The 27,282-nt window shown below is 38.6% G+C and overlaps 1 protein-coding gene across 3 annotated transcripts; it reads left to right on the top strand.

Annotated features, from left to right (window-relative positions):
- The first annotated feature begins 1,491 nt into the window (after window positions 1-1,491).
- ttc14 (tetratricopeptide repeat domain 14) lies at window positions 1,492-13,812 on the top strand. 3 transcript variants are annotated; one of them, XM_058638448.1, is made up of 13 exons: window positions 1,533-1,551; window positions 3,329-3,462; window positions 4,258-4,433; window positions 4,524-4,723; window positions 5,672-5,756; window positions 6,288-6,417; window positions 7,257-7,412; window positions 7,801-7,872; window positions 7,971-8,090; window positions 8,457-8,579; window positions 9,164-9,281; window positions 11,092-11,198; window positions 11,604-13,812. In XM_058638448.1, the coding sequence occupies exons 4-13, from the start codon at window positions 4,538-4,540 to the stop codon at window positions 12,571-12,573; spliced, it is 2,067 nt and encodes a 688-aa protein (XP_058494431.1). In that variant the 5' UTR covers window positions 1,533-1,551; window positions 3,329-3,462; window positions 4,258-4,433; window positions 4,524-4,537; the 3' UTR covers window positions 12,574-13,812. The 3 variants fall into 3 exon arrangements, with proteins under 3 accessions (XP_058494429.1, XP_058494428.1, XP_058494431.1); XM_058638446.1 differs by lacking the exon at window positions 4,258-4,433 and having other exon boundaries at window positions 1,492-2,038; window positions 3,332-3,462; XM_058638445.1 differs by lacking the exon at window positions 4,258-4,433 and having other exon boundaries at window positions 1,493-2,038.
- Window positions 13,813-27,282: the final 13,470 nt, after the last annotated feature.

Below are 27,282 nucleotides of genomic sequence, written 5' to 3'. Positions count from 1 at the left end.
AGACTACTCAGACAATTTTACATAAAAATGTTGCTATGGTTGTTGTCTAACCCTGTGTGTTGTTTCCTTTTTCATGTGACTTGCAGTTTTTCTTAAAAATCATCTAAAAGCACAGAGGGTTTTGATCAAACCTCCCATTGACTCTCATGTTAAAAAAGATGAGGGTGATTTTAAAGCTGTAATTTCTCTGTCAATTCATACCCGTTTTTCACAAATTTAAATGTGGGAGCTCCCTAAAGCCTCCCGACACTCACAAATCAGAACTTTTATCTGTATCATCTGTATCATCTGTATCATTGAAATATGACAACTTGAAAACATGTTGCTTTCTGTTTTTCAATGGCATGTTTCCACTGGCTCTACTCACCTCGCCTCGGCACGGTTAAGTTGCGTTTCCGCTAGCATAGTACCAGGTACCAGGTACTTTTTTAGTACTTGCTCTGGCGAGTTTCCAAGCGTGCTGAGTAGTCACTATGTGTGACGTCGCCAGACTTCCGGCCACTGATTGGCCAGAGTGCCGTCACAGGAAGAGACGGCCGACACAAAAATCAAATTTCAATGAATTTCACTGCATAATTTTCTAGTTTTGTTTTATTGTTGAGCTCATTTAGTGCACATTTGCACACCTGTTCTAAGTTTTAAAAACCAGAGTTATTGAAGTGGTTTACTTGTTAAATTCAAGTTCAGTATCACCACACTTAGTGCTTCACTTGAAAGTGCAAATTAATATTAGGCCACTTTTGTGATTTTACTGCCTTCTAAGGTAAAAAAACAAAAACGAAAGTGACACGGGTTTAGTGTAAATAACAGTAAATGCAATTTACAGTTTTAAATTTGTATCAGTATATTCAAGCGTGTGTTGAGAAGGGCATGGCAATCATGGGCGTGCACATCCACTGGTAGTGCTCATGGCACTGCAGTGGATAACAAAGGGAAACAAAGGTCACAACATTCCTTAATTTGTTCTGATTCTGTTTCAGTTCTAACAAGCCTGAAATCATTTAAATACAGCCGTCCAAGATATCCTGTTCAAAATACTACAAGTTCATTCAAGTTTAATTCACCGAGGTAGGTAGTTAGGTTCTTATGGGTGTCGGCACCTGCGGGACTTACATTCAAAATCAGGTCGTTCCAATTTAAACAGCACGCTCAGAATAATTGGATAACATCCAACAGATTTATGTGAGTGCTGCCAAGTTGTGGAACCTGTTGCACAGGCAAAAAAAAAAAAATTACATTACATTGTGCAAGAGAAAAATAAGTGTTCAGTAGAGTTTTGGCAGCTGGATAAATGTAGGCCTTTTTAAAATTACATTTATTTCACTGTGGGTGGATCTGGCCATTTAACATAGTTACAATGTGCATTTAATAGCAGCAATCTAATTCGGCTTAGGACATCCATGCTTCAGACCCATATATAGGCATTTCTGTCAAGTGATCCATTGGTTCCTAAACGGAGCTTGTTTCTGCGGAAATCTGCAGTGTAACACACCACGCAGGCGCATTAAATCTACTAGCTACGCGGATGTAGTGGCCTGTATTTTGTCAACGGTTAGTAGAAAGAAAGTTGCGTTTTGTTTTCTTATGTAGGGGGCGAAACAATAATAATACTTATGTTAAAGTATCGGAATGTTTTTTTTGTGAAGATATCAAACCATAAATGGGAAAAAGTCGGAGTCGTGGCATGGCACTCGTTTGTTTTGCTACCCCGCTAGCATCACTGACTAACGTTGCTACTTACTGTTTATAAACTATATTTATCTACGTGTGCACAGGATACCATTGATTCATACGACTCTACACTCAGACCTGCTGCGTGGTACGATTTTGAAACTAAATCTATCTTGCTAAGGTAACGGATAAACCGCGTCCAAGTAATGTGAGTGCAGTGTTGTACAAACAGAATGGACAGAGACTTGTTAAGGCAGTCTCTTTTGTATCATGGAGAGTCCTTGTTCAACACACTCAAATGTGAGCAAACGGAAAACCCAGACTTCCAAGCTGTGCTACCTGACTTGTGCAAGGTCACGAGTGAAAGGTAAGCGAGAAAGTTGTGACTCTGTCTTTTTTTCATTGCTCCAACATATGACTGCTTTTCGTGTCTGGCAAATTCTGTGATCACTGGTATTTGGGTTGAAATGATGTGACTGAAAGTTGGCCTTTTATGCACTATAAGGACAAAAGTATTCAGCTACCTGACCTTTACACCAGCAGGGACTGTAATGACGTAGTCAAATACATATACAGGACTTTAACATAGAGTTAGCCAGCTATAATATACATATAAGTATAGCTTCCACTCTTCTCGAAGTGTACCCATTCATTCTATAATTCATTGGTTCGTTTTATTTCAATCAAGTACTACTTAGCTCTTGAAGTAACACCATTATCGCCAACGTTAAAATACAGTGGTGTAAATAAGCCGAGCAAGATAATTTGCTCTAGTGAGAGATAAGGTGACATTTATTATTATTTAACTAATACATTTTTGGGAATCAAATCCACAACCCACCACTGAGCTACTATCACCCCAAAAGAATAAATAAATAATAAAAATAATAATATTGGACATATATTGATATCTTTCATCTGAGTTCTGTTACTCCTCAGAACAAAGAATGTATGTTTTGATGAATGCTCTGTCAAGGCCTGCACAGACTCCTGAAAGAAGTGTACATACTTGGTGAATCAAGTGTGTGCTGAATCTTTAAATCTTATCTGATTTTAACATCCCTTGTAGATAAGAAACTGAAATCTTGCATAGCCCATGTCTTTGCTTCAGTTAGATCACTTAGATGGTAAAGTATAAATATAGGGCTGCAACTAATAACGTTTAGTATCAGCAGATATCCAAATTCATTTCTTGGAATTGTCTCAGATATTTGCAATGAAGTTTCCTTTTTGTAACAGTTTGTTGTGTCATGTTTTGTTTAAAATAAAAGAAATTATCTTTTAGTTACTTTGGTAAGCTACTTTTTTCCAACAAAGTAATCAATGATTATTGTTGTGCAGGAATTAACCTTTTTGCCATGTCTGTCGGTCATGTGAGCAGCAAGAATAAAAAAAGAAAAATGTAGTTAAGTAAAAGTACAAGTACATTTTCTGTGGGTGTAGGGAATGTACCAAGAAATTAGTTATTAGTGTTTGGTGGTGATACAAATCTGGAGTCAGGGTTTAAAAAAAAGTTATCATTACAACAAGGGGGAATGTTTGAAACTGCATGAAACTAAGCAGTCTTGGCAAAGCTTTTTTGCTCTCTGATCTCTAGTTTTTGTCAGAGAAGCACATGGTTACCAGGATGGAATAAAAGCAGCTGCTTTGTGTGTAGCAGGGGTGAAGAGCAGGGCAGCCCACTTGTGGAACAGTTTATTGCCAGGAAGGCAGACATCCTGTTCAGTCCGGCGTGGAAGACAGCCACTCTTCAGCGAGAGGAGCACGATGAGGAGGAGGAAGAGGCTGCAGGTCAGTGCTCTTTTGGCAAAATGCGTCGGGCTCCGTTTTCATGAAGTAGTCATATTATAAATGTGCACTTGCCAGACCACAGTGAAAGATTTGAACACTAATAAGGCACACACTGTTTGGCCCTCAGCTGCTCTTTATCCAACCCTACTGTGTTTCATATGTGTTTTAGTTTGTCAGGGCTGCAACTAATGGTTATTTTCATTATTCATTGTTTAATTTTTGTGAATTAATATTGATTTTCTTAGTATTTTCTCTCTCTAATGTGTCAGAACATCATCTTCAGTTATGCTGTTAGGACACCCAAAGATCTGCATGGCTGAATAAAAAAGGTCTAAAGTCATAATGTTTTGCGTAGATGTACTCCCAACGAAATAAAGAATTTTCAAATTTCAAAAGTGAATTTTCTCTCACTTTAGTTCAGCGTAATTGCTGCTGCTGTAGTACTTATTTTCACATGCTCTGTTTCTGTGTCAGACAGAAGGATAACTTTGTAATATTGTGTTATACTTTTAGCAAACATACTGTGGTAGGAAGACAAGTTGACTTTTCCACATCCTTGCAAATGTTGTTCATGTTTAAAGCATTTTCTCTTTCTGTTGGTCACACACAGAACAATTTGTGACCATATTATGATGCATATTAATGAATTAATACTTAGTAATGGATGAATTAAAATCATAAACACAGGTTCAGACATATGAGATGACAAACAGCACCTTTTATATATAGCAACTATTCAAAAAGATGAGACATGACTGAACAACTTTGTTTTCTGTCATTTGTGTGTGTCAGTAGCTCATTTCACCTGAGGGAGCAGGCCCTGTGAATTATTATCGGAAAAAAGTGGGGTCATGATGCATTTGAGGGGAACAGAACAGCAGGAGCCTAAAATGAAAGCAATAAAGTGGTTTTATCCTTATCTCTCATGGACAAAAGCTCAGACCATCATTTGACTGAGTAGATAGCCAAAGGTAATCCAGAGCTGGAGCTTTAAGAAAGTTAGAGGACATTACTTTGCTGAGGTGCTGATTAAATCGTTATTTTGTCATTGCTTTCCCTAGAGCCCTATGCCATCATGCCACCACTGGAGATATTCATGGAGGTGTCCTATCAAGAGAGAAGATCTGTAATGTACAGGGATTTGGAGAGAGGAGATGTGGTGGTGGGGAGGATCAACAACATAAGAGATTATGGTTTCTTTCTCACTCTGCTGTGCATGGCAGGAGGATTGAAGAGAGACATAGAAGACCTCGACTTGTCGGTAAGTCAGCAGGCTAATCAAACCAAATTTGGGTGACCCCTCATAAATCTCATCACATATCAAAAATAAACCAACAGTTAAAAAAAATGGGGTAGTTGGATTGTCACTGGGTGGTTCTGTGAGTTTCTAAGGTCCTGTTCAGAAGTGGTCAGATATTGTGGTGGTGGCCACAGATGAGTCAGCGTATTTGAAATGGATGGATCTTAGACTACATTCAGACAGTATATATTATTTTATAATAAAAACTTTATTTATATAGCATTTTTCTTACAAAATGTTACAGTGCTTAACAGTCCAATCAGGCCTTATCAGATATTACAAGATGTCTTGCCTGGTCGCTGCAAGGAAAGAAAAAAGCCCCACTCATCTCACAGTGAGCAAGCACTATGAAACTTTGAACAGCATAAGTCTCGTGGAATCAGCCCTTTTTCAAATTTTGGGCTACATATGAAATGGACTCAAATCAGAGTGGGAAAAAAAGCAAATCCACATGTGACATTTGCTGTTCACACTGACCACATATGATTAGTCGAGTAGAAATCAAATAAATAAATAAATTTTGGCCACTTTAGCCTGCAGTCTGTGGGTAATTTTGAAGTGATAGTTCGTTTTCAGCACTGTCAGAAGACTCACCAAATAAAATGCAAGGACCACACACTGTGTAGATAGTACGGACTGTGTCAGTAACTCATACAACCACACCTTGGATCAACTCATCCATCTGAGTGCATCAGTCGTGTGTCTCGGGTGTGTCCACACCTCTACTTGGAGATGGATACTACCTTTGAACAGAACTGGAATGACTGCTACTGACATTTCTTTTGTGTCTTTTATTAAACTACACAGTAATAGATCCAACCTAAAAATGCTACAATGAAACCTACCTGACTTCTTCTTTATTGATTAATAAAGATAATTTATTAAGCATATTCTCCTTTCTGCTTTCAGGCTCTATGTCACGTTAAAGAAATACCTTCCACTGGCAGCCATGATGATCCTCTGTCCTACTACCAGATTGGGGACTTCATCAGAGGTCAGTGTCAGCAGAGTGTAGTGTAGACATGGTCAGTGTCAAACGTAACGCATAAAGATCAAGTTATTACAAAATCTTATGTCTTTTGTTTTGTCACTAAAGCAACCAAACAGTTGATCGATCAACTTCAGATGTATCTCAGACATTTAACGTGTCTCTTTTGGGTTCTACAACTCATCAATTTATTGATGACTAAGTTAAGAAAATCGAGAAAATAACCGACACATGAGTCGGTTATGAAATGAATCGTTAGCTGCAGCCCTACACTCACTCATGTAAGTTCAACCACTGTGTTGTCACAGTGCAAAAGACTTTAAAATGCTCAAAATGTATTTTATACTCCCCTGAGCTTTCTTTTTAAAACACAGGGCCAGTGTTTTAGGTTTCAACACTGTTTTGTGTCAAAAACAAAGTTTTCAACAATCAGTGAATTCTCTGGAATTTCACATATGATGAACTTAGTGGGAGATTTTTGTTAGTTTAGCTGTTTTGTCATTTGTAACAAATCTCCTACATTTTCTGGTTCTCTAGCTGGAGTGAAAGACATTGACCGCTTCCAGGAGAAAATCACAGTGTCCCTCCTCCAGTCCTGTCTTTCTCCAGGCCTGGACCACATCAAACTGGGAGTCCTTACCAAGGAGGAGCTGCCCATACATTACAGGTAACAACATATATCACAATCTTTGACAAACGTATTGTTTTTATTTGAAGAAGAACAATGATTGATGTTCAGATGAGCATTTCAGCTCCATGTCAGAAGTCATCTGCATCCATAGAAACTCTTAAAAATGTATATGACTTGACCCTTCAGTTACACTGTGCAGGTGTGTGCTTGTGTAAACAGGAAGTGGATTGTCTCCTCTGTAGTTGTTCAGAAAATATAACTTTCGAGAAACAACAATATCTAGTCGGAAAGCAAATGTGAGAAACTGTGTCTCTGTTTCTGCCTGTCCAGACAAAAATGCTGCGAGTTCCTGGCTTAACTGGGACCACATTTATGCATTTTAACCAAAATCTGGACGCAGGCACACACTCCGTGAAATCATGGCTGCTAGTACCTGAAGACTGTTGAGTTCATGGAGACAATCAGCACATAGAGCACAGCCAGCTCCTGACTCATAGTCACTATATTTTTATTGTTATACAATCACTAGAGGGAAAAAAAAAATTCACTTTATTTAAAAAAATATATTGAGTTTATATCATGATGGAATTTAAAAATTGTTGCATCATAGCAACCATTTTGTTCCGCCTTGTACTAGATTTGCATTATTTTCCCGTTGACACTTTTTTTTCTGGTATTTTTTAAATTCTGGTATGGTGAGATTCTTGTCACTTCCAGTGAAGATAAACAACCCCACCAACTTTATTGTGACATAAATCACTGTAACCTTTGTCGTTTTCCCTCATTCTTTGTGTGTTCAGTTCTAGGAGTCGTTTCATGTGTGTTGAATCTGACAGATCGGAAGATAATGCCACTCTAATGTTTTTTCCTCTCAGCCGTGGCACCCGTGCATCCAATGACTCCAGTCAGACATATGAGCGGATACTAAGGACCTGTCATGGCTACCACAACCCCTGTGTAGTGGACTACCTGCTGGAGAAGGTGCAAATTAGTGACATCCATCCACCGTCGATGATGAGAGGACTACAGAGGTAAACATGTTGACTGGTAGAACCTCTAAGAGTTTATAGTATTTGGTTATTTTGGCATTGGGCTCGTAACCGGAAGGTGGTCGGTTCTATCACTGGAAGGGCCAAGGGCTGGGGTGCCCCTGAGCAGGGCACCCAATTGTTCCCAGGTGCAGATAAGTGCTGCCCACTGCTCCGGCGCCCGGCTTGTGTGTGTTCACTACTGGTGTGTAAAAAGGATGGTTTTAGGATTCCTGATTTTATCAACTGTTCATTTGATAATTGTAACCCAAGGCCACCAATGTGGTGTTCAGCCTCTTACAACACCTTTTGGTTTGGAGACAAAACAAAACATTTGTTTTAAGTATGTCCGTTTACTAATATAGTTCTTACTTGTGTCTCCTCTCTATAGTAAACTTTTCAAGGAGGAGGATTTTGCTTCTTCAATTAGGAAAAAACAATCTGCATCCTGGGCCTTAAAGTGGTGAGGCTAAACTTTACATTTCCTGCTTTTGTCTTGACATGTTCAATGTGAACGTAAACTTGACTTTTAGTTGTCCCTTTGTCTTCTTTTGTCTTCAGCGTGCGTGCAGGTGTGGACCACTTCAAACACGGTCGACATGTGGAAGCCATGAATGAATACAACAAGGCTTTAGAAATTGACACCAACAATGTGGAAGCACTGGTGGCACGGGGAGCTCTGTGAGTTGATTTTCATTTGTACTTATATTTCCTTAAGCCATTTACTTGTATCTATATATTTTTCTGAGTTTTCTTGAATAAGATGAAATGTTTTCCAAAATATGTAACACTAGAAAATGTGAGTGGTACAGAGAAGGTAAATGTGGACAATATAAGCATACATATATGACATTTTGAACAGTTATTCTTGTTCAACCCTTAAGTGTGATTGTCACAGTCAGATTTTGTTTCCCTTAGATTTGACTAATTTCTGTGTGCAGATGAGTAAAATGTTCAACCTGGAATTAGTAAGACTTAGTAAGCAGTCTTACAAGATTTGTATTTGAATATTTTTCTTCCCACTGAATGTTTTCATTGTTTGCTCAGGTATGCTAACAAAGGCAGCCTCCTCAAAGCTATAACCAACTTTGAACAGGCTCTAGAAAGCTGTTCAGATCACCGCAACGCCAAGAAGTACCTCTGCCAGACACTGGTGGAGAGAGGAAAACAGTAAGCGGTTTCTTTTGTGCATTGACACCACAGTAGTGAAATAAAATAATGAGATTGATGTGGACAGTGGTTTCTCCCTGTGGTTTTGTTCACACTGACAAAGGGTTTGTTTGTTTAAAAACAAACAAAAAAAAAACATTTATTCTCAAATTTACTACATGCATACTTGTGATACCTAAACCAGTAAACAGCTATGGGATGTTTTTCCTCTTCATTTGCTTCCTCCACTGCCTCTGAAATTATGTTTACAATTTGATCATCATTTCTCTTCCCGTCAGTACCTCCCCTTTCAAACTCTGGTCAAATAATCCAAAATAGTTAGGACTGTTTTCAGACAGAGGTTATGCAGGTAGCTCAATAAAGTGACAGAATATGACAGAAATGCTGTTTTGGAACAGATGAGGGAACATCAACCGGTCTGATTTGTTTTAAAAACAACAACAGATCACTGTAGATTTGGGAGTGGCAACATAAATACATTTATTATGGCTGGTTGTTGTTGATAAAATATTTCTATGATTAGTTTTTTTATGTATGTACATGTGTGATTGTTAGTTTGTTTATTCATTTATTTATTTTTCAAGGCTTGAAGAGCAGGAGAAACTTGTGACAGCGGAGGGATTGTACAGGAGAGCGTTGTCTCTTGATGACTCAAATCCTGAGGCACAAGATGCCCTGCACAAGATCAGAGACACTATACAGGTGAGTGGGCCACAATGCGCGCACACACAGACACCAATGGTTTGGGGGAGCTGGCGAGTTTGCACTGTGCAATATCACCAAGCTTTTTCACTGTAGTGTCATGTATGACTTCAGGAAAACGATGCATAAATAAATAAAACGCAAGCTAAAGCCAAAACGCATCACTCCGTGTTTTTGTTGGAGCCTTTTGGATGATTCACAGTTTGGCACGATCATGGTGAACAACAACTCCGCCGCTGCTCGCTGCTTTAACAGCAGTTGAAACTTTCAGCCTCACTTTCCCGTGTATACTTGTTGCTGTGTGAGATAGTTTTGTCGATTACACAGTTACACTGTATGGACAAAGGTATTATTTGGCCACACCTGTTAAGCACCATCTTAACACTTCAGCATACTGACACATTTTGGACAATGCTATGCTTCCAACTTTGTGGCAACATTTTAAGAAGATGACTGTGCCCCAGTGCACAAAGCAAGGACTATAAAGACATGGTTTGACCCCCATCGCGCACCTTTGGGATGAACTGAGACAGTCAGTGCCTGAGCTCATACGTGCTATACAGAATGAATGAAACACTTACAAATCAAGAAGTGTGGAAGCTGTTAAAGCTGCAAAAGGAAGGCCAGTTTCATGTCAGGCGTCTGAATACTTTTGTCCATATAAGTGTGTCGTACCTTGAGCATTTTTGCCAGGGGTTTTTAATCTAGATTTTAGACTTTAGCTGTAGAAGAAAAATAAATATGATACACTAAAGTGACACAATGAACCTTTATGTAATGTCTCCCATGTTTGTTTTGATAATACATGAATTTACAACTTGTTGTTTTGGGTCCCCGCCACAAAAATAACCACAACATTCTACTTTATGGCATACACACATATTTTCTGAAATTGTTAAAAAACAGTTTGGTTGTTTGTTTTTTCTTAATTGTACTTTTATTTGTGCCTCTTACTCGAACACAATCCCATTTTATTATACACAGGAAAGAGCACTGATCTCGCTGACTCGGGTCAAAGCTGAACACTAAATGTTCTGTTCCTGAAGTTATAATGATTTGCTCTTTATAATTAGTTAAAACTGCGTGTGTGAGACTAGCAGTTGAATCAAGTCTAACAGCATTTACATCATGCTTTTACACCTGTAGATACTATACTGAAAGCATGTCTTCTTCTCTTTTACCATGAGCAACATTGTCTTAGTCCGTGTAAGAAGCACACACACATGCAGTTAATGTGGTGGTTTGTAATACTGATCAAGTGTTTTGGTGTGTGTTTGTCTGCAATCCTGGGACTCTGCCCCTTGACCTTCCGACTGCCACTGCCTTGTCACCTGTCCTGTGGGGGTTAAACAAAATAAAACAAAACAAAACAAAAAAAACTGCACAAATGACAACGACTCAACTCCTGGAACACTGGGTGTGTGGTGCCATGTCGCTGGTCCGTCACGGTAACGTTGCAACCCGTCTCAAATTGTGTGTTTTTTTGTCTGCCTGCACCTCTGTCCGTCCATCTATCTGCTTGTCCTCCAACTACCTCGCTCTTGTATGGCACCACTTTCTCTGTGGTAATAATGTGACTGTATATTCCTCCATCATTCCTGTTTCCCCTGGTATTTAACTGTCTCTTTTAAAAATGTTTTGAATTCATCTGCACTCTTCTTTCTGCTCTTACTCTCACCACATGAACGAATGACTTGAATAACTGAATGAATGACTTTTCGGGCGGTCTCGGTTGCATGTGTGTCTTAAATGTCTCTTGTGGACTCCTGTGTGCCATTGTCATGCATTGTCTCATTCGGCAACCGTGAAGAAATCAATTCGCCTCCGAGAAGAAGCGCTAGCTAAGGAGCAGACGAAGCCTAAGAGCGGCCAAACCAGCGCTGACAAATTGCGTAAGATCTTAAAAGAAGATAAGAGGTGAGTTGGTTCCGATCTTCTACAGGAAAGGCAGGTGTGTACACTGGTCAGCCACAACATTAAAACAGGGACCTGGTTTTAATGTCATGGTTTATCAGTGTATTTCTTTGCCCCGTTTATTCTGAAGCAATCATTTATGAGACTTAAAGGGGCTAAATGTAAGAAAAATGTCTGCCTGTTGCTGAAAATAGGTCCAGTTCCATTTGTGTTTCCATGTTCTAGAAACTTAAGCAACCATGTTTTGAATTGAGTTTGTGGGAGCTGTTCAAAATGCTAAAGGTCGCTGTTGTACATATTTTACATTTATCCCCTTTAAAACTTACTTTGGTTGTGCTAAAATGTAAAAGCATGTCATCGACTATTTGATCAGAATGAATTCAGCAGTGGTCGTCTTCCCTTCCTCAGGATGAAGAAAAAACGGAAGAGGTCTACCTCCTCCTTGTCATCATCTTCCACGTCTTCCAGGAACTCCTCTGCTTCTTCATCCTCCTCGTCCTCCCGCAGGAAATCCAAAAAGAAGAAAAAGAAGCACCGGAGGTCCGAGCGTAGAAGTAAACGCCGGAGCAGGATCTCCTCAAGGGACAGCAGGAGAAGTGAGGAGGGTAAGAATGAGAAAGATGGGAGGAGGGAGGAGGAGGAGGAGGTAGAGTGGTATCCAGCGCCTCCCAACACCTCTGCTACCTTCCTCAACCAGAAGGGGGGCCCGGGGTTTAGGGTGGATGAGGAGGAGGAGTTGGAAGCGAAGGAGTCTGATGAAAGAAGGATCTGTCATTTGTATTCTCTGTCAGCAGCCTCAGATAACGAAGATTCAGACTCGTCACGTAGAGAAAGAAAGAGAAGGTCAAAGACGAGGAAAAGTAGCCAGAGTAGAAGCCCAGGGAAAGAGAGTAGACACAGCAGGAGTAAAGAAAGGAGGGATAAAAACAGGGAAAGAGGGAAGGAAGAGAGCAGGAGGAACAGCGACTCCAAAAGGAGAAGCAGCTTGGACGAGAACAGAAAGCGAAAAGTATCTTGTTCGTCGGCCGACTCAGAGTTTTCCCGTAAATCGAGTTTCCAGTCTGAATATTCAGGAAACGGCAGCTCTGCCTCCAAACACCTGGAGAAGAGGGAGAGACACGAGTCTTCAAAGAGGAACTCCTTTGACGGTGGTAGGTATAAGACGGAAGACGCGGATAGAGAGAAGGAAAGTAGTAAGAGGAGAGTGGAGGAAGAGGGCAGCAGGTCAGCTGGGAGAATCCGCAAAACATCGGAAAGTGCTGGAAATGCTAACGGTCCAGGGGAAAGTGCCAAAAAAGAACTTCCTCCTCATCTGCTCAATATTTTCGACCAGATTGCCCAGTTTGAGAAGGAGAAAGGAGCCGGGCCCAAAAAATAAAATGAACAACAAACCCCACAGGTTTTGAAAAAGGGGACTTCCAAATTGACGCCTATACATTTAATTCATTGTCCAAGTTTAAAACAATTAAGTGAAAAAACCCGCTGTGCTGCTGCTGCTGCTGCTGCTGATGCTGATGATGATGAATGAATGAAAAGGTCTGATCTAAGTTACCTTGATTGTGAATGTGAAAATGAGTCCAGTATTTGTTTGAAACGTCTTAATTTGTTGTGGTGGATTTAAGGCCTGTGGTCAGCTGTAGTGAGACTGCCAGAGAATCTGAAGTCAGTGTTGTAATATTTTAGTTTGAAAAGATAAAAAACTTCCTTAATTAACTCTCTCAAATGTGATAACACATCATTATCCTTTAATGGTGGCTCTGAATGTAATTCACACAACTTGTATCAATGCCTTTGGTTGTTAAATTGTAGACAATAATCGTGACATCACCTGTGGTCATTTCAATCGTCTTTTTATACATTCATGTGTTGCAGCAGTTGATACAGGCTTTAATATCCGTGTCTTTGTTCAACTTGAGCTTTTTCCTGTTAAAGGTTATAAATATGATGTTCACCGTGTGCTTTGACAGCAACGGGTTGCCTTCACAAGTCTGTAGGGGTTGAAGGTCGAGTGAAAGCGTCTTTTAAGGGGATAGTTGAGGTTTTTTTTTTAAAGTGGGGTCTATGAGGCATTGACACGTTATCAACAGTGACCTCGGAGAGTGCACCGTGGTTTCTGTGGACAATTCTGGGAGCTGGACACACATCTGTCACTGATAACACAGCTGGTAAAAATTATTTAAGCCACTTAAATAAAACGCTAATTTCTCATCCAACCACACTTAAAACCTCAACTGTCCAGCTCATGTACGAACGTTATAAGAGTCTCTGCAGGGTGTGTTTATGTTGTCCAACATTTGTGTCAGATTAACATTGTGTGTCATTGGTTTTACAGTGATCTACAAAGAGTTCATCATCACAGGATATTGTAAATGTACACCCAAAACAAATGTGTGGACGCTGAATGTTCACATCTCATATTTATAACCTTTAAGAAGATACTGCCTTCTGCTCATTTATGCTTTCTGTCTCTGTGTGTGTGGTGTGTTCAATATCTGACTGTTATTAGTGCCAATACACCCTCCCCCCCCTCCCCCATCTTTAAATAGATGTAGTACAAATGTTCCCCTGTTGTCCCACACATGAAAGGTTCTCAATCAATAAAACATTTAAAGTGTCACTAGTGTCATGTTATTATTCTTATTTCAATTTTTGTGTTGTGAGGAACCTAGTTTTTACATAAGAGTAAATGTGTCATTTAGTGAATTAATAACAAATAACTGGTGTCTCAATGTCATGACTAGAATAAAACATTCATTACATTACCTGATAGGTGTGTATATATTCCTTTTTTTCAAATGAAGAAATTGTTTTTTTTCCTTTACTGGTACAGTATTGTGAAAGTATTATTGAGAGTACTTTGATTAAATACTGTCCTCTAAGGTCCTTGAATTTGTAACAAATTTGCATCAAAGTCAGACTTTGAATATTACAATTTTTTATAGTTTGTCTTAAAACTTCAGTAAAAAAAATATTTGATGTCTCAAAAAATTGTCTGAAAAAAATCAATCAAAGGTGGTTTTTTTTAGATGTTTAATTTTTTTGCACTGAATTTCTTTGGAGACGTTGAGTGTTTTCACACAACATTGAAAACAATGGAAGGCCAAAAAATGCAGTGCTTGAAATTTGATATCTCTCAAAATTCAAATTCTGATTTTGATGCAAAAAAAAATCAGAGTTAAAAATTCAAATTCAAACTATTCCATAAAACTCATCTCCCTGTCTCTTATCAAATTAAGCAAATGGAACTAAATGTGTGCCATGTGGCTTGTTGGTGCTTTAAGCTTCTTGGTGTCATATTTTTGATTTAATAAGTGGACACACACACACGCACACACAGTGTGACCAGTCGAGCCAAAGTAGCTTACTTTAGGCTTAGCTGCCAACCTTTCGCTTTCCACCTCAGTCATTACTGGTCCCATCATCAGTGACGCAGCACATGCAGTCACAGTCGATCTTGTTAAGGCAGATTAACCACTAATATACAGGCAGCCTCTTTATCTAATAGTGACGGCACAGACTCAGACTGATCCTGTCCTTTCTGTCTCAGATGCCTGACGTTTTAATCTTTATAAATACTGAAATGTTGGAGATGCTGCAGCTGGTTCTCACTGAGTTTCTCAGCCTGTGGTCACCGTAAAGAATACAGAATCTATATACAGGGGGGCAAGATGCATCACTGAGCACGTGGATTATCCTGCTGGCTTTTCTCATCCATGAGATTAATTTTTATTTTTCAATTAGTTGTTCAATTTGTCTTGGGTTTGGCATGTTATTTATTCTTGTCTATTGAATATGTGGGTTCAAAAAAATAAATAAATTAAAGACAGCATGAATTCTGAGAATAAAGTCAGAATTTTGACTTTAATCTCAGAATTTTGACTTTAATTTCCGAATTATGACTTTAATCTCAGAATTCAGACTTTTTTCTCCAAAATTCTGACTTTCAGATTTTCTGACTTTAATCTCAGAATTATGACTTTCTGATTTAAATCTCAGAATTATGAGTTTTTTCTCCAAAATTCTGACTCTAATCTCAGAATTTTGACTTTATTCTCAGAAATTTTGACTTTATTTCTCAGAATTCAGACTTTGTGGCTTTAATCTCAGAATTCAGACTTTCTGACCAGTCTCAGAATTATCACTTTTTACATGTGTGTTCTTCATACTCTTCTGTACAAAGACACCTGTGAGTGAAAAGGTTAGTCTCCAAATGTTTTTAAATGAAGTATGTTCATGGCAAGTTAATAAGGCATACCAATTCAATGGCTTATTCACAGTAACTCACATGATTAAGACGACCTGGTGAAGTACAAACCCAGCATCACAATGAGGAAGGCAGTTTAAATGAGTTTGAGCATGGCTTTCTAGTTGGTGCCAGACAATGTGGCCTGAATATTTCAGAAAGTCCGGATGGACTGGAATAATTACACACAACCATCCCTAGAATTTACAGATGACTCAATCAATCAATCATTATTAAAACAAGTTTTCTGTTTTTTCCACTTCTTAAATGTGAATATTTTCTGCTTTCTTTGCGCCGTATAACAAAGAAATCAACTTTTTGTTCCGATAAAACGGCCAGATCATGAGAAAATATCACCGATGTCAACAGTTACTCAAAATAGTAAGTCAAATAACCACATCAGCAGAAGAACACATCAGACACTTCATTAGGTACACTGTATATAATACAGTGAGTTTATTTTTCCGTAACCTGAACTTTCACTGGACACTTAAACAACAGAGAGAAAGAACCACAACAGATGTGTGAGTGTAAATCTGTTGACAAGTCAGTGCATGTTTTACATAGTTCCCATTCATAGATTCTTCCGCCTTTGAAGGAATGTAAGGCATTTTGGAGAGGGGACATGTGACTGACTTGCCTGGTCTTTGACCTTGATGTTGACCTCAGTGCTCTGGAGGCCAGGACATCAGTTACACACCTCCTTCTTGTTCTTCTTGTTCTGGAGCTGGTCAGTAAGACAGATGGTCTTAGGTGCTGCATAATCACGACTGTACATCTGCAACTTTTTATCCACATATGGTTTTATTATGACATTACATTATTATGCAACATTCATCCGCTTTGTCCAACCTCACCTTCTTTCTTCTATTCAGTCAGCGTGATCTGAGTGAGCAATCCCTAATACTTCTCACACTTTAGACTAAAGAGGAAATACTCACTGCACGATGAAAACTCTGACCTGCAGCTCTGTAGTTCTCCACTGGAGGGCAGTAGAATACTGTCTGAAGGCAGGGCCATGTGTATTTTTTTTCTTCTTTCAGAGACAGAGCAGAACTCTTCCATGCTGCAGCAGCCTGTGTGTTTGAGTGAATCATTTCATTTTACATAGAATAAACATACTTTTTAATACATAATGAGGTATAATTGGAACATATAATACAAAACTAATATATAACGTGAAACTCAGTTATTCCTGTCAGAAGGGCCACTGTAGTTGGTTGAATGAAGTGTTTGAATCACACTTTATTCGTCACATCCAGCTAAAACTAATCCAATTCCAACATATTTGTGATAAGACATCTATAATGTACATTATTACTTTGAATTGTCTTAAATAGTATTTATATACATATAGTATGATTGTGTTTCTTTTTTTACAATGTTTTATTATTATTTGTTGTTGTTTTTTCCTGCCACAAAATAATTGAATTCATTTTCTTTCTTATTTTTTTAGCTGATATTTTTGTATTGCCTTCATGATTATTTGATATAAAAAATATGGTCAATAATACTATTAATTTCCATTTATTTATGTATATATACATATATACCACCATATTTATACTACCATATTTATTTATACTCATACCACTCATGCAACCTGCTTGTTTTTACACATTCTGTTTCAATTTGTACATACTGCCATATTTATAGTCATATCACTTACTCCTTTTATTATTCTTGTATATAATCTCATATCTACACTGCCATATTTATACTTTATTTCCCCTCATAACCATATGTACATAACACTGCACCTCTGGTTAGATGCCTTCTGCATTTCGTTACCTTGTACTTACTTGATAATACATTTGAGTCTAATCTAATAATAATAATAACAATGTTATTATTGTTTTTATTATATTATCATTATTATTACTATTATTATTATTATTATTATTAATAATAATAATAATAATAATAATAATAATAATAATGATGATGTGATGATAAGGCTACAAGTCTTATCCGAAAAACAAAATAATGATTTTCCAAAGACTAATTTCAGTATTTCTGCTCCTGCTCCTGATGCCTTATTTTTTTGCCTCATAAAGAAGGTCACCGTTTATTTATTTTTTTGGCCAAACTACTTGAAAACAAAGTGTGTGCAGCTCACTGAGCTCTACAACACACATCCATGTTCTACTGTATTTGAGCCTCACACAAACCTTTATCATTGTCCTTCTCTGAGGACCTGAAGGTTTCTTTTCTTTTTTTATCATCATTATTATTATTATCATCATTTCTCAGCGAGGTTAAGTCCTAACCTTGCACTTTTGCAATATGCTGAGAGTGGAAAAAGTGGCAGAGAAAAGAAAAGAAAAGAAAACAAAAAAGAATGACGGATGGAGGGAAAGTGGTGTGACTGCTGCAGGGGAAATAATAAGAAGACCTTTAGTCCTTGAAGGTGTGGGTCTCTCCACTATAGTTCCTGAGGTCAACGGCGGCAGCAGATGTCCTGCTTGACCGACTCTGATGAAGCTGCAGATTTTTGCCTTTTCGTGAATCATCCCACTCCATTTTCCTCCTCCACCTCCTCTGCTCCCACCTGGTCTCCTTTTCACAAAGAGAGGGGATTCCTCCTCTTAGGCCTCTTTCTTCAGCACTGAGGCAATCAGACTGTTGAACACGCAGAGGGAGATGAGACATTTTAAATTAGTGTTAGGAGAGAGGCAGAGAGAGAGAGAGAGAAGGGGGGGTGACATTTTTCATTTTCTACAATAAAAGGTACTACATTGAATTCTCAGAGCATGACAATACGCAGGGGTAAGTAATGGAATAGGAGCAGACGTGTTGCCTGTGCGTTAGTGGATAATGAGGAATTTAAAAATGTAGGGTCCTCCCTGCCATTCAATCACACTCTCAGTTCTGTCACTGGCCCTTGTCTCAGCGCTGTCACAATACTTCCTCACACACTCTTAACTTCTTAAAATAATTGATGTCATCATCCTGAACTTGTCTTGAGCCATTTTTTTTGGCCTTCATATAATCCGACAAGGTGCACCATGTTTGCATCCTGCTAACTAAAAGTAAAAAATAAATAAAAATCCTCTCCTGACTTAAAATTAGGTTTCAAATCATGTAAAAGTCTGAGACACACACACACACTCATAAGCTTTAGTGGCAATAACACATGTTTACAAGCTACTAGTAAAAATAAAAAAAAATTACTTAAGGATTACAAAGTCCAATTGTCTACATCCTTTAATATGGACTCAAGTGTTTCTTTAGGCTCACATTAGACATTACATTATTTGTAGTAGACAATGTTTTAGATGATTAGTTTGCTCCGATGAGACATTTTTACAAGATGCTACACTGATTGACCATGAAAACAAGCCTTTAAAGACCCCACAAAATGAAGGTCACTGCTGTATCCATGAAAGATCCAGTGCATGAGAGCGCGGGACAGTGACACAGAGTCCAGTGTATTGAGTTGAGAGGTGCATTCAGTGAATCTCTTCAAATGCACATTGTAGTAATTATTAAGTAGTTATAAAACATGACATAAGTCCATAGTGACAGTCGTGGAGCCCAAAGTGTGTTGAGCTTAGAGGTGCATTCAGTGAACCTTGTAAATTTCATTACTCCTGGAAACCTGCGCACAGAGTCCACTACAATTTTATTTAATATCAATACAACATTCAATCCATCTTGTTGGTTAATCGAGGATTAGAAAGTCTAATCTTGCCACGATGTATATGATTACCTCACACATGGACACAAGTGTTTCTTTAGGCTCACATCGTACTAAGTCAACCAGCTTCACTGTTTGTCCGTTTTTATCCAGAATATAAGCGTGAACGAGTTAACGTATTAAAGCACTGGCTCCACAGAGGCAAAGATAAGTGACGTTCACCTGCTTTAGTGCCACATAAAGTGCGTACGTGAGTCCGTGTTAGGAGGAAAATGTACGGTCACACTAATACTGTTGTTGCCACTCACTGAAGTGTGTCTTTTGAGAGAGGAGGAAGAGGGCATGCGTGCTGCATTTTTGTCCATTAGGGCACTGATAGTGGCATATTTTTAAAATAAATACATAGAATAAGGCATATATACAGTATATACTGTGTTGAGGACTGTGTTAGTTTGGGTTAACAGATTGTTATTGTGGCATAAGTGGCCGGCAGTCTGTTGACGTCACATTTTGGTATCAACTCAGCTCGCTTGGAACCTCGCTACTTGAACATAGCAAAAAAAAAAAGTGTATGTGTTGTAAGGGTTAAAATAGACGTCGAATGGTGACGTGTCGACACAATAGAACGTCTTCAAGGTCCTTGTTCAGTCGCCATGCTGTAATAATAATAATGATAGTGACCGTAGTATTTGTCATGTAGGAACATGAGGTAGTGACATCATCACAAAGCGCCACCGTAATTTCAACCTCGGAATTGCCGTCATGTAGCGCGGCGCCCGCTTTTCACGTGACAGACATTATTCTTTACTGCCACAAATATAAACACTGTTTTGACATAATTGCTGCCCTGAAAGTGCGTGGACTGCAGAGTGGAGCTGCTTTATTAGAGTCTTAACATCCCCCGGGGGCCATTTTCTTCACAGCGAGCAGTCATTAGAGAGCACGCACACAGCAGGGGGCCCCCCAAGACAGAATGCATGTGCGTCATTGTTCGGCGTGTCCCCGGAGTTATTCATCACAGCCCGAATGTTTAACAATGTTTATTTTAATTATTTTCTCTTCACACAGTGTTTAACATGTTCCGCACTGTTTTATTAATCTAAATAACACAAAAAATATTGTTGTTGACATGTGGTTTTGACATCTCTGTTATCTTTGTGTGAACCCAGTCGTGTCTTTTTATTTATTTTAAACATTTTTGCATTATGTCAGGATGTCACCTATGTACGACGGAGTATTAGGGCCAAAAGACTAAAGTTGTGATATTATACAAATAAAGTCATTATATTTAAAAAGTCATAGTATCACAACAAAAATGTCAATATTATGAGAATATGAGTCGTAATATTACATGGAAAAAAGTTTTTCTGATTTTTTCTATCACTATTTAATTAAATTGTGTAGAGTTCACTTCAAAATTTACGTTTTTCTTTTCACTAATGAGCAGAGGTCTCAAACTCTAGGTCCGTGGATCAGATGTGGCCCTCCTTCAGCACCCTCTACTGACAAGGGGTGGAACATGCAGTGTGTAAAAAGTATGTTGAATTCTGAGATTAAACTCGGAATTCTTATGAGTGAAATTTCAGAATTCTGAGATTAAAGTCAGGAAATTGAAATTCTGTGAAAAAAGTCAGAGTTAAAGTCAGAATTCTGATAGTAATATCGAGAAATTGGAATTCCGAGAAAGAAGTCAGAATTCATCTGAGATTAAATTCAGAATTTTGAGAAAAAAGTCAAGAAGTTGGAATTCTGAGAAAAAAGGTAGAATTCTGAGGGGAAAAAGGCAGAATTTTTATATTAAAGTCAGGAAATTGGAATTCTGAGAAAAAAGTCAGAATTAATCTGAGATTAAAGTCAGAATTAATCTGAGATTAAAGTCAGAGTAATTCTGAGATTAAAGTCAGAATTTACTTTCAGGCCCACTCCTCACCAGACTAGATAACTCTGTGGCCTCCAGGGTCATTTGAGTTTGAGAACCCCTGCTAATGAGTTCTAGTTTGAATGTTCTTGATCGTTTTTCTCTGCTCTCTCCACTGAATCAGAGTGATGATGAGGCAGACGTTCAGGTTCAGAGAGAGGCTGCACAGCCGAAAACACCCTTTAAACTTTTGTCGAGAAAGAAAAACAGAATGAGTGTTCTGCAAAGTGTTCATGGCCAAAGTGAGTGATGAAAGGAGTGTGTTGATTTGCTAATGGAGCGGCGCACAGTGTGTCCTGTGTACACAAAACACTCCTGCTCTGACCCCCCCCCCACATCTATATATTTAAATATTCCCGTCACCATTTATGCCCGGTATTTTCCGAGGCACCGGCATCCATTTGTCACGTCCTCGGCTCCTTCCGAAGAGGCACAGACAAGCACATTGTGCTGCACATTTTCCCCCTGCGACAACAACAACTACTTTACACTCGGATACAAAACAAGTGTGCACATGTACACACACACACATACACACACACACACACACACACAGACCCTCATAGGAACGTCTTACAAAGCTTGTAAATTCCATTAGACTATATAAAAACTTGCCTCTCCAAAGAAAGATTTTGGATTAATTTAGTAAACACAGGGTCAGAGCTGCAACAAGAGCTGTGGGGAGGTGAGGTGTGTGTGTGTGTGTGTGTGTGTGTGTAAAAGAACTGCTGACTGTGTGAAGCAGAGAGTCCTGGCAGCAGCAGCAGCAGCAGCAGCAGTCGTCGTCGTCGTCTAAACCCAGCCACTCTCTCCAGAGATAGCACTTCTTTCTCATTTGCTCTGGTCGTATTTTAATAATAGCTGTGCATAAGTAATTTCTAAAAGGCCAAGCAGGCACATGGGAGCGGGTGTGTGGGGGGTGGATGTGTGTGGGGGGGGAAATTAAACTCATTTTATCTGTGAGCAGGTGGATTCCTATTTATCATTAACATGCATAGAATTTGCACAATGTTATTTCTTTGCTGCTGCCACTGATGGAACGTCATCCAAATAATGTTGGAGGAGGGTCTGCCTTTTTTTTTTTTTTTTTTTTTGCTTATGCTGGAGTGAAATTCATAGATAAAAGTACAAGGTTTTTTTCTCCTCTCCTTCGTCTTCTTCCTCTGCCTCTTCTTCTTCTTCGTCTTCCTTCTTTCTCGCAATTTTCTGCAAACGGAAACTAATTCTGGGGAAGCTTCTTATTACAGCGCAGCCTCATTTGGTTTGCATTAAAAGTATGTGTGTGTGTGTGTGTGTGTGGGGTTCTGCCAGATTTCCAGGAGATGCTTCAACATTCGCTCTTATATCATTAGTAACGCCCCTGCCCTTCCTCCCTTCCTCCCCCCCTCACCACCCCCCACTCTCTACTTACAGAGGCCCTTTTCCTCTTTTAACTGGCATTAAACAATCTCTACTCATTACCGGGGCCAATAATAAGACTGGAATATATTTGACTTCCTGATTTAGATCCTATCAAAATATTGGAATGTAAATGTGTAACTCAGTCTGCGCACATGATACGGACGGTTTTATAATTGCTGGATATTCTCTGTGTCATTTTATGATAATTCAACAGCGGGATTACTGGTCATTTATTTAAAACTGGGATTGTGCCTTTTTAATTTGTTTTGGGGAGTTAATCTTTTTTAGCTGTTTCTACTTTAGTTTCTTTCACTCTTTTTAAGTATATACACTTTAGCCATGTGTTATATGGGCTTCAGTTTTTCATGATTTTTAATTATTTTCTTGATTTCTTTTGTTATTTGATCTAGAAAATGATAAGAAGACATGAGTGAGTCCACAGAGTCAGGTCAAAATTATTTTATTTTAAAATAAGCGTTGAAAATGATTATTTTCTACAACTTTTACAGTTGAAACAAACCAAAATATTTGATATTTCCCCTTGAATTATGTGAAGTTTTTTGATTTTAATCTGACTTTAAAGGAAGAAATTGTTACCAACTGAATAATAGACATTTCACTGTTTCCTGTTTGATCAAGGCTATTTCTATTGTGTATGATTGTGTTATAGCTGTTTTGTATGATTTTGTGTCTGTTTTTTTTATCAGTTTTGCAGCAATATTCCCCTGAATTCTTTGTTAATGTTTGGGGGTCATTATGAAATGGGATTGTGGAAAGTATTTTTCCTTCTTAAACACTCACTTAAAGTCATAAGCTATGAAAAAATAACTGTTATAACTATATTTCAGCAACTTTTATATCTATAATCTAACTTCACATGTCAAAATCATCATTGCCACGCTCAATTAGAGCTGCAACTAACGATTATTTTCATAATCGATTAATCGAGTCATCGTTTGGTCTATAAAATGTCAGAAAATGTTTAAAAAAAACGTTGATCAGTGTTTGTCAAACCTGGAAATGATGATGTTCTCGAACCAAAACGATTAACTTTGGGCAAAAGAGTCCAGAGTATATTCACATTTAAGAAGCTGAAACACTCAGAAATCTTGTTTTAATCACGAAAAAAGCTTCTAACCGATTAATCAAAGTCGAGGAAATTGGTTTCAGCTCCACTCTCAGTTACATATGACAAACAAAAACAAGTGAGACACTTAAGCTCAAGATCAAACCACACTGAAGTAAAATCCACACTTCCTGTCACCTTTACATCCACATCCGTGTTGTTATCATGTGTCACACACACACACACACACACACACACTATACTCTTCCAGAGGGGGATGATGGGAGCTGCAGTGCGTCTGCAGGCCGGATTAGACTCGCTGTGACCAGTCATTCACACCCGTGTTTACGCTGATGCCGACGACGGCAGTGATGATGATGATGATGATGATGATGATGCTGTGGTGTGTCTCTGTCTTCTTTTCTCTCCCCTGACAAATAACAGCATGGCAGCTCATGGCAGCTCCTGACAGGCAGTCAGCCATTGTTTTGTAATGTGTTTCACTCTGCCAGCTCTGATCCTTGCTAAGGTACTTACCACGCCATTGTTGTCTAAGTATGCTATTTTCTGGCTGGGCACCTCCACTATAGAATAGGCTGCTTTCACTTCCCCCCACCCCATCCCCCCCCCCAACCCTACACCACCACCACACACCATTCTTTCTTTTCTTTTCATTTTTTTTTTAGGTTTGTTACAGTCACCGTCATGCTAATCCCACTGTGTGATATGTATATGTGTCAACACAAGAGGAAGAGGCGGGGAGTCACAGACACACAAGTCCCATTCACTCCCTACTGTCGTCCATGACACCAAATGACTGTTTATCAAAACGTAAGACCAGCGTTATAGTAAGGATCCTTTAGGAGTGTATCGTCTAATGCGTCTCTCCGCTGTGTTGAGGCCTTACATTATGTTGGTGTTTGTACGGAGGTCACAGGGCGACTTTAAGCTGCTGCACTGACTGGTTTTTCACCTATTTACACGCACACTAGAGCTTTAGGTCACGTTTTTCAGAAACAATGTTTCAGTCTGTGATGTCGAGCTCATGAGACGATTGACGCCGCACTCACATGTTAGCTCGGCTCAAAGACTGAAAGTTAAGGGGCGAAGAAACCCATTAGCCCTGCTCTGTTCAATCTTCTCATCAAACTTTTGTCAAAGAGACAAAAATATAGAACATGATTTTGATACAGTAAGTGTCATGAGTTGAAATGAACCGACTGTTGAATTAGATCTTTTTTTTTAAGAATTAAAGGTACTTTAAAGGAAGTTATGGTATGATAATTGAAGGTAAAAAATTATTCAACACAGAGGAAAGTATGTTTCCTGGTTAAAGAAAAATCACTTAAAGCTATGAAATAAGCAATGAAAATGATTATTTTCTACAACTTTTGCAACAAACTAAAACATTTGATATAAATGTTGAATAAACACACATTTAACTTAGCTCATAGACTGAAAGTTAAGGGGGAAAAAAATTAGCCCTGCTCTGCTCAATCTTCTCTGGAAGAGAAAAACTTGAACGGTACAAAAGTATATAATATGGCAGGCGGAATTTTAATACAATAAGTGTCAGTGTTGAAACAAACCAATACTGTAAATAAATGATTGAATTAGATCATTTCTTAAAACGTAAAGGTACTTTAAAGGAAGAAACTGTATGTTAAGCAGGTATAAAAGAATCATACAACAATTAAAAACAAATACATTATGAAAATGATTGTTTTCTACAACTTTTGTTAAAACAAACCAAAACATTTCATATAAATGTTGATTTAGAGTTTAATGGCACTTTAAAGGAAGAAACTGTATGTTAAGGAGTTACCCACTGAATAATAAACATTTTTTTTTGTTCTGAATGATTGTGTGTCTGGTTTAATTTCTCTTTTTGCTGCCTGGTTTTCTTTGTTTCGTTGTTTGGCGTTGAAAATGAGGGTCATTGGGCCAATGAAATGTTTCTAATCCTCGTCATGATAGTTCAAATGTTTCACTGTTGACTGACTATAATTGCGATGTACAAATGATTTCTTTGGTTTAAACAAAAGTATGAAGATTGATTTCATATACGAGAATGAGCTGTAAAATAAAACTTGCTAAGAGTCGTGAATGAGATGTATAAAAGTGCAGATACTTTGTCCTCGGCGTCTTTAACAGTTGTGTTTTGGTGCGTCTTAAAACTCCCTGCTGTGATGCATCTCTGCACAATCCCCGCTCAAATTAATCATCAACTCTCAAGCCCTTTATTTCTTTTTCCCAAAGTCTGCATATTCCTCTCGCCCATTCTGATGGAGGAACAGAAAATCTGTGGGAGCCTTAATAAACCTAATATAGAAACATATTTGAACCCTGGGTCCTATTCTAAGTAGATTATAAACATTTATTATAGCATGTTATCATAATATCCTGCACAGCATATTGCAAAACTTGTGTGGACCAGGTTTTCTTCCCGGTGCAGAGAGAAGATCATAGTTAATTCAGCAGCGTTATGGTAATGTAGAAGGTCCCTATCAGTGCCGGCATCACACATACTAACAAGCTTAGGATAAGCCCAGGCTGGAATGGTATGAGGTTTGAATTTCTGGAACCAACGCGGTCTCTGCAGCCAAATCTCACTTCAGCAGAAACCAGTGGGGTGATTCCTCTGCTTAAAAAAATTAGTGCTAGTGCATATATATTTTTTTGCAAGGAAAGGAGGTTTGGTACCTTGTGAGGGAGGGGGCGAAAAAATATGCACTGTATGTAAGAAAAAAAATGTTTTAAGGACGGCTAAAAATCGCCTTGAGAGGGCTAATCAGCCGGCAACTCTGAAAAGCCCGTAACGTGCATTAAAAGATTTACACACAGTGTCGAGGTAAAGCTTTCGCAAACATTGTTGACTCATTTAAAGATGCCAACATCTCAACTTTGCTCGCGCGGGAACAAACAAGCACACGTTAAGTTGGTGTACTCTGCACTTCTCCTGTCTCTGCAAATCGCAGTGGATCTGCTCTAAGCGCGTTATGTAGCCGCGTCTCATCATCAGCCCCCGTGTGATGATCCAACAGGCTGTGCTTACGCTGCTGCTGCTGCTGCTACTGCTGCTGCTGCTGCTGCTTCTGCTGCTGCTGCTGCTGTGAGACAACATGATAAATCCTATTTGTGAGACTTGGCTGCTCTCAGCTCTTACACTAATCTAACCACCCTCAACCTCAAGCACAGGAAGAGGAGAGTGTGTCGATCTGAGAGGAGAGGAGCGAGGAGCGGTGCATTAATATAACATTCAAATTTTGCTGTAAGAAACAAAAAAGGGTGCTTTTAACCCTTAGTGCTTGCACGGCACAGATCTGTGCCGCAGGTGCAACTCCTTATATGGACATCCTGGGCGTGTGTGTTTATAGGTCACATATTCAAGCTTTAATTTTTTTTGATTTTGAGTCAAAGTTAGAGCTGCAACTAACGATTATTTTTATCAATTAATCGAGTAATCGTTAAAAAACGTTGATCAGTGTTTGTCAAACCTAGAAATTATGATGTTCTCAAACGTCTTGTTTTTGTCCACGAACCAAAACGATTTGATTTTAATGATTTATTTGTTATATGGAGCAAAGAAACCAGAACTTATTCACATTTAAGAAGCTAAAACAATCAGAAATCTTGTTTTAATAATGAAAAAAACCTTCACTCTCATTAATCGATCGAGTAATTGATTCACCTCTAGTCAAAGTTATGATTCATTTTATATCGCATTTTTAGTACTGATATAAAGTATAGCAATAATTGTGCAGAAGTCACAAAATGTGTTTTTCTTTTCTTTTTGTGAACTTTGAACTGTGACATATT

The sequence above is a fragment of the Solea solea genome, chromosome 9 (assembly GCF_958295425.1).
Source record: "Solea solea chromosome 9, fSolSol10.1, whole genome shotgun sequence".
NCBI lineage: Eukaryota > Metazoa > Chordata > Actinopteri > Pleuronectiformes > Soleidae > Solea > Solea solea.
This window is presented reverse-complemented; position numbering and strand designations above follow the sequence as displayed.